General features: G+C 42.6%; 1 protein-coding gene across 2 annotated transcripts in view; it reads left to right on the plus strand.

Annotated features, from left to right (window-relative positions):
• The window catches only part of LOC6529368, an 86,129-nt gene that overhangs the window by 57,035 nt on the left and 14,093 nt on the right, over nt 1–15,001 (plus strand). For both annotated transcript variants that reach the window (XM_015196822.2, XM_002090337.3), the window contains 3 exons: nt 8,332–8,384; nt 10,712–11,735; nt 11,871–13,361. In XM_015196822.2, coding sequence (XP_015052308.1) covers nt 10,806–11,735; nt 11,871–13,361 — 2,421 coding nt within the window. In that variant the 5' untranslated portion in view covers nt 8,332–8,384; nt 10,712–10,805. The remainder of the gene's footprint in view (nt 1–8,331; nt 8,385–10,711; nt 11,736–11,870; nt 13,362–15,001) is intronic.

A 15,001-nucleotide genomic window follows, 5' to 3' on the forward strand; every position in this document is an offset into this window, starting at 1 on the left:
CTGATTGTCGGTACTTCAGTAAGACTATTCTATCTATAAACAGGCATTTCAGATATTGATTATAGTGTGGGAGATGCGCTCGTAAGCAATTCTCATTGACGTCACGTGCACTTCTAGAAATATACAATCACTTTACGCATTCTAAATAATTCAAGAACGCTCGGCTCACGCTTCACTTTTATTGAAAAGATGACCCTGAATGGTAAATGCTAAATGCTAAGCAGTTCTGGTAAAACAATCAATTGAGCAATCGAATACTTGAAATAAAAATCCATATCATTAAGTAGGATATCTAAATATGGGTTAAGCCTGGCTTTGCTCTGCAGTTTCGTATTTGGGCATTTAGTTAGTTTTCCTATGAAGTATTTTTCCTATTAAGTATACATTTTAACTACCCAATAATTCAAACGGCTTGACTCAATAATTTCTTAAAGTCAACTGATGTTTAAGTCACTTGCTCAAGTGAAAATAATGCAAATTGCCAACAATATCCGATGAAAATTTTCCACATGAAATATTTGAAATTGATTTACGACTTGCCATTTCCCACGAACATTGAACACTGAGCTAAACAACGCCCAGATTGTGAGGCCCATTCATATGCAAACAATGGCAAATAGTTTATAATTGATATTTTAGTTAATATTCGAGTTTCTTTAAGTATATATATGGCGTTAACCGATTTTGGGCCAGGACAAAGACCAGACGCTTGCCTTGTTGTCCGGGTAATATTCAAGTTGCTGAAGCATTTTCCAGGTATTCAGGTGGAAATGTTTCAATTTGCTTAAAATCTGTTTGCTCGACTAACAAAACCAAAACAAAGAACCGACCACATAGATAGTAAGTACAGTGCGTTTGGGTGCTTTAGGGCAGCAATAAGTATGAAATTCATGTTCCCAACATATTTAATTTAATTTAAGTTAATTTACTTCAAATATTTTATATTTTTGATTCTGTCAAATTATCAGCAAAAGTCTAAAAGTGTTATCACTAATTTTAAATATATCATAGGTTAGTACAATCATATAAAATAATACGTAATAAAATTAGACAAACATTTTTATTTTCTTTCGCAATGTTTAGATATATTCTACAATTAAAAGGTAGTGTAAAAACTAGTATTATATTTTGAAACGCAGCTTTAAAATGGAAGTTCACTTACATTGATGAGAGGCTGTGGTCAGAAGTCAGGTGCGTAGGTGTGTGTTTGTCCATGTGTGAGTGTGTGTGAGTGGCTCCTGCGGTAAGGACAAGGAAGAAGAGGAGCTGACTGACAGAGAATGCCAACCACACATGTGCCAAAGATCCATAGATACGGCGACCAACACACCCACGCAAACAGGAATGGCAAATATGTGTTTTGCGACTTTTAACCGCATGCACTATGGGAAATTTTACCCCTTTTTCTGGCCAAAACCCATTTTCTGAAAGTCGGAATATTACAATAATATTTAGTGTACGCATTCATAATTGACCAATCTTTAGTGCTGCATACCAGAAATTTTAATAGATGGCGCCACAACAAAGAAATCAGCTGTTAAAAACAGCTGTTGCGCGTACACAAAACAACAATCTGCAACATTAAATTTTTCTGTCGTTACAAAAGTTCTAATATCTTTGGAACCAAAGCTTTAATTTCCATTCTGTAAAAAGTATTTTAATCAGTGTGTCTTCTATTAGGGGTTTGCAACATTCAATAAAAAAAAAAAAACAAGAGAGAACGCTATAGTCGAGTTCCCCGACTATCTGATACCCGTTACTCAGCTAGTGTAAGTGCAAAGGACAGTTTTTGGCGGTTTGTGGGAGTTAGAGTGGGCGTGGCAGAAAGTTTTTTGGCAAATCGATAGCAATTTACAAGACCAATATAAAAATGAAAAAATATCAAAACATTTTTCAAAAGTGTGGCCGTAGCAGCTTTGGGAGGTTTGAGAGCGTTAGAGTGGGCGTGGCAAAAAGTTTTTTGGTAAATCGATAGAAAATTACAAGACTAATACAAAAATGAAAAAATTTCAAAACATTTTTCAAAATTGTGGGCGTGGCAGTTTTGGGCGGTTTGTGGGCGTTAGAGTGGGCGTGGCAACATGAATCGACAAACTTGCGCTGCGTCTATGTTTCTGGAGTCTGTATGCTTAGTCTCAACTTTCTAGCTTTTGTAGTTCCTGAGATCACAGCGTTCATACGGACGGACAGACAGACAGACGGACAGACGGACAGACAGACGGACGGACAGACGGACATGGCCAAATTGACTCGGCTTTTGATCCTGATCAAGAATATATATACTTTATATGGTCGGAAACGCTTCCTTCTGCCTGTTACATACTTTTCAACGAATCTAGTATACCCTTTTACTCTACGAGTAACGGGTATAACTAGTGTTGTCCCAGTAATTTAATAAAATAATTTACTAAAATAATAAAAATATTAGTTGCTTTACAAAAGTATTATTTTCTATAATGCCTAACTTTGAATAGAGATTTAAAGTGATTGCAGCAGATTGCATCAATGAAATATACCTCATGTTAAAGCATATTCTATTCTTGTTCAGATTATTGTAATTTAAAAAACCACTTTTACCGATTTTGGGAGAAATTATAGATTTTAGGACTTAACCCTACTTTTCCAAATTCAGAGTAATCTCATGCTAAACGGGAGTTAAACAAGGCGGTTGCTGAATTGTTTTGTTATTTTAATTAGTACTATTGTTGTTTAGTTCTGTAAAATAATTTAGTATATAAACACTATCACGAAATCAGTTGTTTTTGCTGAGATTAAAAAAGGCATACAAAATTAGAGAAAGCCTTTACGAAAATTAATAATATATATATAAGGGATGGTGCCACGCCCCTAGTTTTTGGGGTACGTATAGATATGTTCTTGTACAAATTAATGCAAACAAAAAAATTAAATATCTTTCTTCGTTGTGGAGTTATTATTTACAAAAAATAGAAAGGGCGGTGCCACGCCCACAATTTTTGGTATCATTAAAGATATGGACTAGTGTTACCCCATACAAATAACACCAATTGGAGTTATTAATTTAGGCCAGAAAAAGTGGTCAAATTTCCCATAGTGGCATGTACCCGTTCGTGTGTGTATGCGTGAGGGTGTGTGCTGGTGTGTGTGCGGGAGTGTGTGTTGCTGTCAATATTTTATAATGCCATGTGCCAAATTATGGGAAATGTGAGCATCCCGGAGATATCAACACAGCGCTCATATTTATTTACTTGCCATTTGTTTGGTTATCGCAGCGACAGCCGTCATTCTCAAAATGTATTCGAGGCTTCCAAGATTAAAGAACATATATGCGCTTAATTAAATTCGGTGTAAAGTAATTGAATGTGTGCGAAAATTAAGTGGTTTAATTAATTTGCCTCTGGCATATAATTTATATATACCGTACATTGCTCATACGCCCTGTTGTGTGGCGCTCTCTTTTCGCCAATGCATTGCCCGAGTTTTAATTGCACATTTTTCAATTAAAAACTATGCGCGAGGGCGCACTTGCTTTTTGGGGGCGTGAGGCTGTAGATTTGTTTATACGATTGCAATGTTTAATTGAATTCGCTGTAACAAATGGGAGGCCAAAGGCAGCGGCGAAAAACCAAACCAAACAACAGCATCAAAAGTTCACAAGTGCAATTAATTTCGGAACTGTGTGTTTTCACTCTGTTTGGTTTTTATTTCGCAAGGCGCACAGCTCGATTTCAGCTTTTTGCTCATTTCTGCTTTCGGTTTTTATTCTCAATTAATTTTGCCCGCCATAAATCAGCAGAAAACGGTGACAATTTAAACGTTTGTTTTTTTCGCACGGCATTTATTTACTTGCAGCAAAAAATGTGATACGCCAAGGGAAGTTAAGTTGGCTAAAGTAAACTGTAAACATTGTGAAAACGTGTGTGTTTATTTGGAATTGTATAAAAGTCCAATTGTCAAATAAATTGTATGAGCTCGAAGTAAGGTGTAAAATTCTATTCTTTGCATTTCTTGCAATCATTTCGAATTTCATTCAAACTAATTGCCATGTGAGTCCGTAATAACCAGAGTCAAAGCGAATTCCTCGTTTTTGCCGACACAATTTAATTCATTGTGGCTGAAACTTTGGCCAACGGTTAAGGACGCTTCGATTCCGTTTTGATTCAAGCCTTAAAAACTCGACTCGAAACTGAAAACCGAAAGGCTCTTAAAGTTCCCGGTGGAAACTTTTCTCGTTCATTTTACTGTGGAAAAAGTTTGTTTTGTTAGATAGTTTCGCTTCCGCTTGTGTCTATCATTCAGCCACTGTTGTTTCATCTGTCTGGTCCTTTGCATTACATATTCCTCGGAGCTGTAGGAGCAGCCGGAGCTGCTGGAGGAGCCAGAATCTGTGCTTCCGCCCGCAGCCCTTCCCTTTGTCATCTTGCCATCCTGCATTTTATGGCAGTTTCGAACAGGAAATGTTAAGCACGGAAATCATGCGCGCCCGACTATGACAACGACATGGAAATGCTTTTCTTCAGCTCCTCTGCCTTTGTGCATTTCCCTGCTATCTTTCTGGTTTTGTCTCGTCATGCTGGCAACTTTTTATTTAAGCCATGTTGATATATTAAATTATTTACAATCTGCTCACATTTCACTGTACAACTTGGCAGGAAGTGTACTTTTTACGTTATTCAAACCCTAATAGTTTTCTGCTTTTTGCCTTCTGGGGAATTTTATTCAAGATAGCCGATATCTACGGTTACAGCCGGTCACGATGGCAACTTTATATTGCTGTTTATAAACAACATTTTTTATGTGAGCGAACGCCTTGAGTCCACATTAAGTTACTTGATAAAATAACTACATTTATTCAATATTTACTTTCTTTTTCTGCAGCGCAATAGCTATTCATTTACTATAAAAAAAAATGTTAAATGTGTTTCAACAATGTTTAATAAAGATAGCAGGTATCCATGGATTCATCTAGTCATAGTAGACGTTATTCAACGATATTTTAATACTGATTAAACAATTGCAGTTATAAAAACATAAATTATTACAGTTGTTATCATTCGCTTCCTTTAAAGTGAGAGAAAACAGCTGCTCAACAATATTGTGGATATAAATATAGCTATTTCATATCGAATGCAAGTACGATAAAAATAAAATACCAATGTTTTCTATGTGATAGCAGCAGTTTAGTAATTCATGCTTGTCATGCTGAACACCATATCTTTGATTATACGAAAAGGATATTATGTTTGTAAGCCTCATTAATCAGCATTTAATCTCCAATACTAAATATTCAAGCAATAATGCAATCGCAAAATTTAACTTATATTAGCTCTTTAAGAACATAATTTTATACACCAGAGTATAAAATTGCATTTCAGCAAAATGTTGCTCCTCATATCTACACATCTATTAAACATTTAAAGAAAGCGTTTCCCTTCAACTTGGCTTAAAATGTTGCCTATTATGGCAGAAAGTGCACTTATTAACGCGTTGTAAGAGCATTGAGTTATTTAAAAATAACCAAATAAAATCAGCTTTCTATGGAGTTTGTCAGGAAGCATAATTTCCAGAATTTCCACAGCCACCGCATGGCAGTTCTTTCATCAAGTTTTCAGACCTTGTGCTATTGGCACTTTAATGGATCCACATGAAAGGAAGAGAGCTGTGCCCGGAGTGGAAGCAATGAGTGGTTGGATTGGAGTGGATTGGTGGCGTGGGTGGGGTTAGGGCTTTGGATTAGAGCAGATGTTGCAAGGAAGTGCGGTTGCAAGATGTTGCTTTTGTGTTGTTTGTGGCTTTCGCAGCGACATGAAAATAGCGTCAGCTGCAGTGGAGCAACTTCCCTGGGTCCCCAGATAAAAGCCAGATATTCGGAATCGAGACTTTGCGAAATGATTGCTGATTGCCAGAGCCCTATTAAGCCTCGCGTGAGTCTTTAATTTGTGCAATTTCCTCAAAGCATGGGCTTAAAGGCCGTCATTAAGGGAGCTTGGATGTTCACTCTGAAAAACTTATGTTACGCGGCGAACAGGGCGTATACGTAATGCACTTGCAACTCTTTTTCTACTCCCACACACACACTTGTATCTTCTATCTTGTTTATTTAATATAATCCCATCTCCGCCTCTGTCTTGTCTAGACATTCGAGGGCCTCTCGTTTTACCGCCCCTTTTCGCCAAACTGGGCGTGGCTTGGTTGAAGGGATTCAAAGATTCGCATTCGCGTGGTGTATCTCCTGTGTGAGCCATGTAAAATCTCATTTTCGAGGCTCAATTCCAGCGGGCGAGTCCCGCTTAAATTGCAACTCGACTCGCTGCAATTCTTTTCAGGTGCCAGGTGCGACTGACTGCCTTGTGTCACGTACTTGATTGCGATCCTATTGCCCCGACATTGATTATTGATGCACGGTCCGCAGCTTTGACTCTTGACTGGGATTTTGCCAAGAGGCAATACTGTCAGTGTGGGCGAAATTTAATGTTTCCTAACTCCACTCTAAAACTAATACCTTAGCTATCTGGGAAATGTGGTGTATCTTAGGCTCAACAAAAGTCATATTGACACTCCTTATTTAAATCCTGAAATATTAGCATTCAAAAGGTAAATTAGAGCCTGCTTAGCTTGGTTAGATTCCGCAAATGCACGCTGCGTTTTTAAAATATCAAAGAGCATCAAACACACATTCGAAAGAAGCTATTAATAATTAATAATAATTAAACAAACTGCTAGCATAAGATGCTGATTTAATAGAGTATCTAATTCACTTTGGGAGTGTTTAATTATATAACCGTCTGAAGGCTTATTGCCCAATTCGTCTAACTACGAAGACAATCGGCATTGTTTAAGTCCCAAATTAGATTTGGAAGCCAGAAATGGCTGCAGGCTGGACTTAAAACTCGACTTGGCTGCAACTTAATTGAGATTCCACCTCGTGGTGCAAAACGGATTCGTTTGTCACTCGTATGAATCCTTTGGCTTGACGGAGGACCGAGTGCTTAAGCAGCTTATGCGGTGTGGCTGTGTATTAATCCTTTGGCTGGACATGAGATATTCCCAACCGCTCGATTCCCCTTTGTCGCCAAGCAAACTCTTTAACAAAGCTAATTAGAAATAGAGAGAGGGAATGTTGTTACGGCTTCCCTGCTCCCTTGTTAAAGATGACAAATATCACACATACGCTCTGTTGGTCGCCGACAGTAGTCAGCACTTGATAAATCTTTCCAAAGCTGTTTGTGCTCGCTCACTGACGTCAGCAAATGCGTGTTATTCTCGCCTTTATTCTTTGCTTTCCCTTCATGCTCTTGGCCGTGATTACACAACTTTCTACTGTCATCGGCCAAAACGTATCATCGTTGAAACTTGATAAATGAATCAGCGACTTGTGTCCCTGACTTTTCTTGGCTTCTTCGATAATCGATGGAAAAGCTGTCGGACAACTGGTAGTTATGTCATGAGCAGGCCGCAATTACAATTAACTTAGTTTTGCCTCAAGTGTGTGGGTGTAGACAAAGCATAGCACAATTCTCGGGGCGACCTGTGTGTCTTTATATAATTTATATATATGAATATGACTGCATATGGAGCACACGTATAGTTGCACGTATGGCCACTTGGCCACTTGGCCAGGCTTAACCCCGAGCCAAGTGGTCATATGCCTCCGGTTTTGTTGGAGGGTCGCGAGTCTAATTAGCCGCTTACACACACACACACAAACACAGTAAACACATACATGCGTACACCCGTTTGCACACAACGACAGACAGCCAATTAAAATTCCCTTTTAGCCAGCCACTGATGATGGCCAAAAGGTTGTTAACTTAAATTAGGGGCGGGTCTAATAACAATTAATTGAGGCTTTGAAGCGAAGTAATTTTCAATGTTGTATACCGGAAAAAGCAAAAGAAAAGTCATCACCAGCAAGGTTAATCCAAAATTGAATTACATGCTTGGTCTTATTATCTACTCTTCATGATTAGCACGCATTTTTATTTTTTTACCACATTTCTTAGATTTTTAGATGACGCTATACCAAGTAATATCATTTCATACAACATCTGATGTAGAACCAAAACTTCGAAGTCTTTCACATAGTTCTAAAAATAAATAAATCCAAACTAGTTTACTTAAAACAACGCCTTCATATATGTCCCAAATTATTTAGGGCACATAACATTTACGTGTCAAATTAATTTCCTGCCTGGCGGGAACTTTTTTCATCGGTCACTTGCTTTGTTATTTAAAATGCTGCATATTTGAGCCTTGAATATGGGTCAACCCGAACTATGGGGCTCTTTTATATACGAAATTCAAATAAATATTTAAGTTTCTAAAACACATTTTAATTATAACTCGTTTCAGGTTCGTCGAGGAATTCTGGTTTTCTAGTACATTTGCTGGCCATTTAAATTATGGTAAGTTTTGGTATGGTTCGTTTATTGATTGCCGGCGGTAATTGACTGAAATAATTCAGTGTTTTTGCCACTCGTTCAGTCGGCTCTTCATTAATTCCGATTTGGCCTATTGATGTATGTCAATTAGTTGGTCTGTTGTGGCGATGATGAAACAAAACCTCATTTGTTGTGCGGGATTTGCGACTTGATTGCCAGATTTTTGCGTCGGAGCTGAAGTTTCATTGCATGTCATGGCGGGATGACTTGACAGTATCTCGTAGATATAATTAGCACCGGATGCAGGCTGAACGAGCTGGAAAACAATTGGCGGTTTTGCATTTGGGACTTCCATCAATCTTGGTTCGGCATTGACTTCTGCCCGCCTCTCCGCGCTTAAATGGCGTTAAGTGTAAATGTACAAGGGACAAATTTCGTGAATTCACAAAGTGCGCCGAAGACGATTAATTTTGCCTGCAGATTCCAGGCAGTCAGTGTCAGCTCGGCGGCAAATGTGTCTTGTAGATGTCGACCCCAACACCGGCAACCGCCCACAGCCCACCGCGTACCACCCCGGACACTCGTCCTTTGACGGGTCCTTGTAGAAACGCTTATGTGGGCGGGGCAAGCAATTTATCTCTCGCTTTTTTCCAGCGCTGCGGCTTGTGGCTTCTCGCCTTCGCTCCGCTCATCCTGCATGGGAAAGTACAAATGCACAACAAGAAATCTCTTAGTAGCTTGCTGTCACTTCCTTTCTATTTATTAATTTCAATAATATTTATATTTAATAGTGACATTAAATGTCTTGGAATTATGGAAATTAAGATTAAACTTGAATTGGTAATTTTGTGTATGCTGTCCAAATTATGGTATTGTTTATTATTGGTTCTTGAACTGTTCATTGAATAAGTTCATGAAATCTAGTTCTTCAACAAATTTTCTCTGCGTGTAAGACAGTTTCTCAGTTGCGCCCCGCAATTATGCGTAATTCGCATTTTTTCGTTGCATACTTCGCTGCGTTGTATTGATGCGGGAGGATGTGAGAAGTCGGGGCGGCAGGGGGAGTGGCTAGGCGCAGGCATGCCAAAAATTAATATACCTCGAATGGCGGCGTGGCATGTGCAGCTTGAGGCAGCTGCGGCTTCTGTTTCTGCTGCCCCCGTAATTAAGTCGAAATTAATGGAAAATTCCTGCAGGTTACCGAGTTCAGCGAAACAGTGTGGCCAAGCCGGCGGCGACTGAACACAAAGAAGCCAGTGTGACCAAAGTAAAAGATATAATTAATTATCTATTATTAAATTTCTCTGCTGTTGAAAAAGACAGTGTCTATTTTTCTCACAATTTAAATTTTAAAATCAGCATGGCACGCTTTACCATGCAAAACGAAAAGGCACAAGCGCATTTATCTCAATTATCGAAAATGCTATTTTTCCACCTGATTCGGGCTCAAAGTGGAATTAAACTTAATTGACTGGATGCAAATGGAGAGGCAGATCCTCCAGAGACTTTTCCCTCCACGTTGCCCGCTTCGTTTTCGGTTTTATTCTGTTTGCCTAGGGAGGAGTTTGCGAATTGAAATTGGTTTCCTTGTTTGTTGCATCGCAATGCAAATTTCTGCTGTAGAGTTTCTGCCAATTAATTGCCATTAAATTGGCTGCATTAGTGGCGCTAGCTATATGGATACCGTGGCAAATACCCTGGCAAGTACCGTGGCAGGCCCCAGGAGTTTTTCCCGCTATGATGGATGCGAAAGCTCAATCAAATCATTCGGCCGATTGGAGGTGAGCAACACTGAAATCCACTTAGCGCGGTTATGCGGCTCACAATCGAATTATATTCATTCGCATTAGCAGGAGATTCCATTCAGGCGTCACTTTAATTGTGATCCATCGATTACCTGGTTTCCCCCCTATTCTATCCCAGTTGCCGCAAAGGAAAATTCATATTTGGCCAAATTAAATTCCGAAGGGAAGGCCATGCACAATGCCCAATTCTAATCGGAACAAAAAGCCCCGATTCCCTTTCGGCCAATTGCTATAAATCCAATAAATCGGAAAATGCAAATGCGGTTGCAGCTGCAGCTGCTGGCAATCGGATGTTATTCGTAGAGGTAGCTATGGAAGCTATTTTGTAGGGAGTACTTCTTGGCAAACGGATATATTGGTTTCATATAAATTTAGCTTTGGGGCGAATGTTCCTATTTAATGCTTAGGCTTAACTTGTCAGATTCGCTTAAGGAGCTGCTAGAACAGTACAATTATTAGGAGTTCCCTTCAACTTATCATAGTTTAATATACGATTTGAATTACCAAGTCAGCAATAATTATAGGTTCTTTATTGTATTCCGATAGGCCTTCGTCAACATGACGCTGCCGTCGCCAGCCACGGTTAAGCTGAGCACATCCCTCGCCAGAAGCCACCTGACCGAGTGCAATCTGGGCCAGAATGCGGCCACCAATGGCGATGCCATCGATGCCAGCGTCGACGGGTTTGCAGCCGACTGAAGTGCATCCGGTGCAACAGGTGCATTTGCATGCCACACCCTCCAATCCGTCGGATATTCACCAGGATCGGAGTCCACACAACCATCACGCCAAACTGCCACCGCTGGAACTGCTGGTGGAGAACAAGATCAGCTACAGCAGCTACCAGCAACACGCCAAGGACCTCAACCATCAGAGCCACAATCAAAACCGCTCCAAAAGAAGTTCCCTCAGCAGTCCCTCGTCCAGCGAGGATTGCGTGAGTGCCGCCAGGGCCAGTATCTTTGATGACGCCGCCGAGAACTTCGTGATCAATTTTCCCTCGGAGTCGGCATCCTCGCAGCACTTGCTGCCCTTGTCGGAGACGGTGCCACTGCTCACCCACATCGAGGCCACGGTGGTGGACAAACAGAGGTCCATAAGGCTGAACAAGAACAGTGCCTCGTTGATCTTCACTAAGAAGGAACTTACCCAGGGAACCCATCATCATCAGCACAATAATCATCATCATCATCATCATCAGCAGCAGCAGCAGCAACGGCGCCCGCACCACAGCAGTTTGTACGGAGTGGGCAGGAAGCCCACAAAGCACCTGCCGCCCACTAGGGGACAGCACCAAAGGCGCAGTCTACCCCTCAGCTACAACAACAATCTGGTGACCACCGCTCCATCAGCAGGAGGGGGAGGAGGTCCCGGTGGAGCAGCCAAGCTCGTACCGCTCAAGCAGCAGCATCAGCACCACGGAGCGGGCCACACGGCACCACCCACGGCGAACGTCGTTGTTGCCGGTGGAGCGGGAGCGGCGGCTCCGTCTGCCCGCAAACAGCTCTCCTACTCCTGGTACGCGCCCGTCTACAGTGCGCTCGAGGAGGAGCTGGAGCAGGACTCGCGGGTGGGTGCACTCTTGGCTTAGATTTATCCAAAACCTTAAACGTTTTCGGTTCCCATAAACGTCTTTAGAGAGTTAAAAATCGAAGTTAAGCGTTTGTTTTAGATCCCCTAACTAATCCCTTAAATGTATTCGCAGGACTCCTCGCCAATCCACAATCTGGCCAACACAAAGCAGCACCAGCGGTCCGCCAGCCAAAAGGCATCCACCGCCCTGCATGCCACGCCCCGCCACGACCGCGCCCACGATTCCGCCGACGCCGAGACTGTTGCGCTTCTGGACACGCAGGCGCGCGGCAAGATCATCATTTCCTCGGCGAATGGCGACACTGGCGGATCGGGGGCAGGAGGTGGATTCGGTGGAGGCGGGGGCGCAGGATCTGGAAACGGCGGAGTACTGGCAGCGAATGGAGGAGGCGATCTGGAGAGCTCGCTGGGACTGTCCGGTGGTGGGCAATTGCCACGAAGGCGTCGCATCGAGAACTTTCTCAAATCGCTGGTGGGACTCAAGGCGAGTAGCAGTCGCGGCGGAGGTGTTGGCAGTGTTGGCGGAGGCGGGGCAGTGCCAGAGCGGGAACGCCCTGCCTCCCCGGAAATTCGGATCACTCGCACTCCCTCGGAGCAGGATGTCGTGCTCCGAGATCCTTCTGGCCGACAGCTAGCCAACGGCCATGGTCGTGGCAGCCTGAGCATCAGCGGTTCGAGCAGCTCCTTGAATGTGGTCCAGCAGAAGATATGGCACATCATGCGACGCGAGGGTAGCGCCAGCAGCTTGCACCAGGAGAAGTCCCAGTCCATTGTCCAGTACACGGGACTGCGAAAGTGCGAAACAGTCCTAGCACTCACCCGTCAATCGCAGTCGCATAGGCACGTTCACGGCTTAAGCCAGAGTCGAAGTCAAGGTCACTCCTTGGCGGTCCATGGCAGCGGGATCTTCAGCTCTGGTGGCGTGGAGCAAATCCGACCACTAAATCGCTTGCGGAACAGTGTGAGCAGCATTAACGGCGTGGGTACCTGTTCCCGCTGCTCCAGTCTGTTATCCCTGGCTGCCTCCGGATCGCGTTACTCCCTGTCGAATGGTTTTGTGCCCAGGCCAACTTCGGCCCTCAATCACCTAGAAGCTGGATGGGAAGACGATCACCGGCGTTCGCAGGAGCCGCATATCAACGTGAATGCCCAAATCAGACTGAGCGGTGCAGCAACTGCCAACTCGACCAGTCCCAGTCCGCCGTCCAATGTCACCACGGCCACCTTGCACTCCAGCTCCGCCAATAATCTGAATCAGGAACTGCAGCAGTCCACGTCGACGCCTGCTACCACGCCCACTGAGACACCTGAGAGCGGCGAACTGGGGCCCTTTGGTACCAATCATGCATATCCACTGACCGTTACCTCCCTGCTCTCCATGGCCAGTGCGAATCAGGCGGCGCAGGCATGCTGCGTTCGGGATGGCATTGCACTCAAACGACGGGAGATGCTGGCCTCCGCCGATGTCACGCCTTCGGTGGGCACCCCGGCCACGCCCACCACCGCTTTCCAGAGCTTCACCTGCAAGCTGTGCCTCATCGATGTGGAGGACGTGGGCGAGGCCATGGCGCTTCAGCAGTGCGGCTGCCAGTTCTGCATCGAGGTAGGTCAATTTTTGTATTTTCGAAGTTACATAATAGGGATATTTATTTTCATGTCGAAAGCAGAAGTTTCTCTCTTAAACCAGAGAGCTTTAAGGATAGTTTATGCAAAATTCAGATTCACCTAATTGTGGTGTTACACAAATGAAATAGTTGGCCAACAGGGGATTGTGTCTGTTTGCAAGTTCACTTTTCGGTTAAGCGAAATTTGTTTTGAAGCCCGAAAAGCTGTTAAACATATTGTTGGCCAGAAGTTTTTAGGCAGCAGTTTGCTTAAAGCGAATAGCGAAACCAAATACCAGTTAATACGACTGGTCTTCGAATTTTCAACTGATACCAAACAATTACCATTAAATATGAAAGAAGCTGAACTTTTGGGCTTTGTTAGGCGATTCGAATATTTCTATCTTTGGCTGTGCTACGATTATTATGCCACATGCCTCAGATAAGATTGTGATTTTATTCGCCCGCAGCAGACATAAAATGGGAATGGGAAAATTTCTCTAAGCCGCAGGAAGATTTCCTTGTGGTTTTCCCACTCCTCATCTTATTGATTGCGCGCCCCACTCACACACACACACACACACACACATTCAGCTGCATATGTTAGCTTTCTTATTAGGACATTTTCCTCCGTTTTCTCGCCCAGTTTTTCTCGACTTTTCCTTATTCCAGGTGCACCAGCGGGGAAAATTGAAAAATGACGCACAGGCAGACGCAATATTTTGCAAGTGTGAGAAGCGAGTTGCTGGCTGGCAGCTTAACCCAAAGCTGAATGTTGGGCATAAATAATCAGAAAAGCCAAATGTATTTTCATATATTTGATAACTTTACGTTTATAGATTAAGTTTGCGCATGCTGCAGAGTGTTCTGTTTCAATTCTTGTATAAACTCAGACCATTTCGCCTGCTTGGTTGAGTTATTTAGTTAGTAATCTCTTCGAATTTTGTAGAATTTTGCAAAGAGGCTAGAGTTTGATTGATGCAATAACTATTTTTTGATTGTCGAGCTATTAAAACACAAAAACAGGGGATTTAGTTGTATATACATGAAATCTATAAACAATTTCTTGGCTACAAAATGAATTATTTGATTTGCTTTTTCTTTTGTTTATCGTCTGTGAAATCGTATTTACTTTAGTTTATTTCACTCTTTATTCTCTTTAAGAAAGAAACTACTCATTTTTCTGGCCCTGCAGCTAACGATGTTTTTCTACATCAGCTAAAGGAGAATATTAAGCTGCATTTGCAAAGCTAATCCACATCATCAAATGCATCTGCATCTGCATCTGCATCAGCATCAACATCAGCCTCGTTTATTCCCGCAATTTGCATGGCAATTTGCTGGAGAAGCGGAAATATGGAAGGAAGTAGTCAGCAAGGGGTTAAGGCTGCAAGGTGACTCATCTGAGATCCTGGCTGGTTGGCTGGCTGGCTCAGCACTTCCTACCATTTTCGCCGCTTCAAAGTAATTTCAGCAAAATTCGCTGCGTATCCTGGACGCCTTGGACGCGCCCTGCTTTCGTACTCACAAAAGCCGCATCCCCAGGCTCCGGGACTCCTGCTGCCTTTACTTTACTTTGCCATAAACAAATTGCATTTGTCTTGAGGGCGGAGGGAGGGCAGAAGCTAGCACAAATTGC

This window comes from Drosophila yakuba, chromosome 2R (assembly GCF_016746365.2).
Source record: "Drosophila yakuba strain Tai18E2 chromosome 2R, Prin_Dyak_Tai18E2_2.1, whole genome shotgun sequence".
NCBI lineage: Eukaryota > Metazoa > Arthropoda > Insecta > Diptera > Drosophilidae > Drosophila > Drosophila yakuba.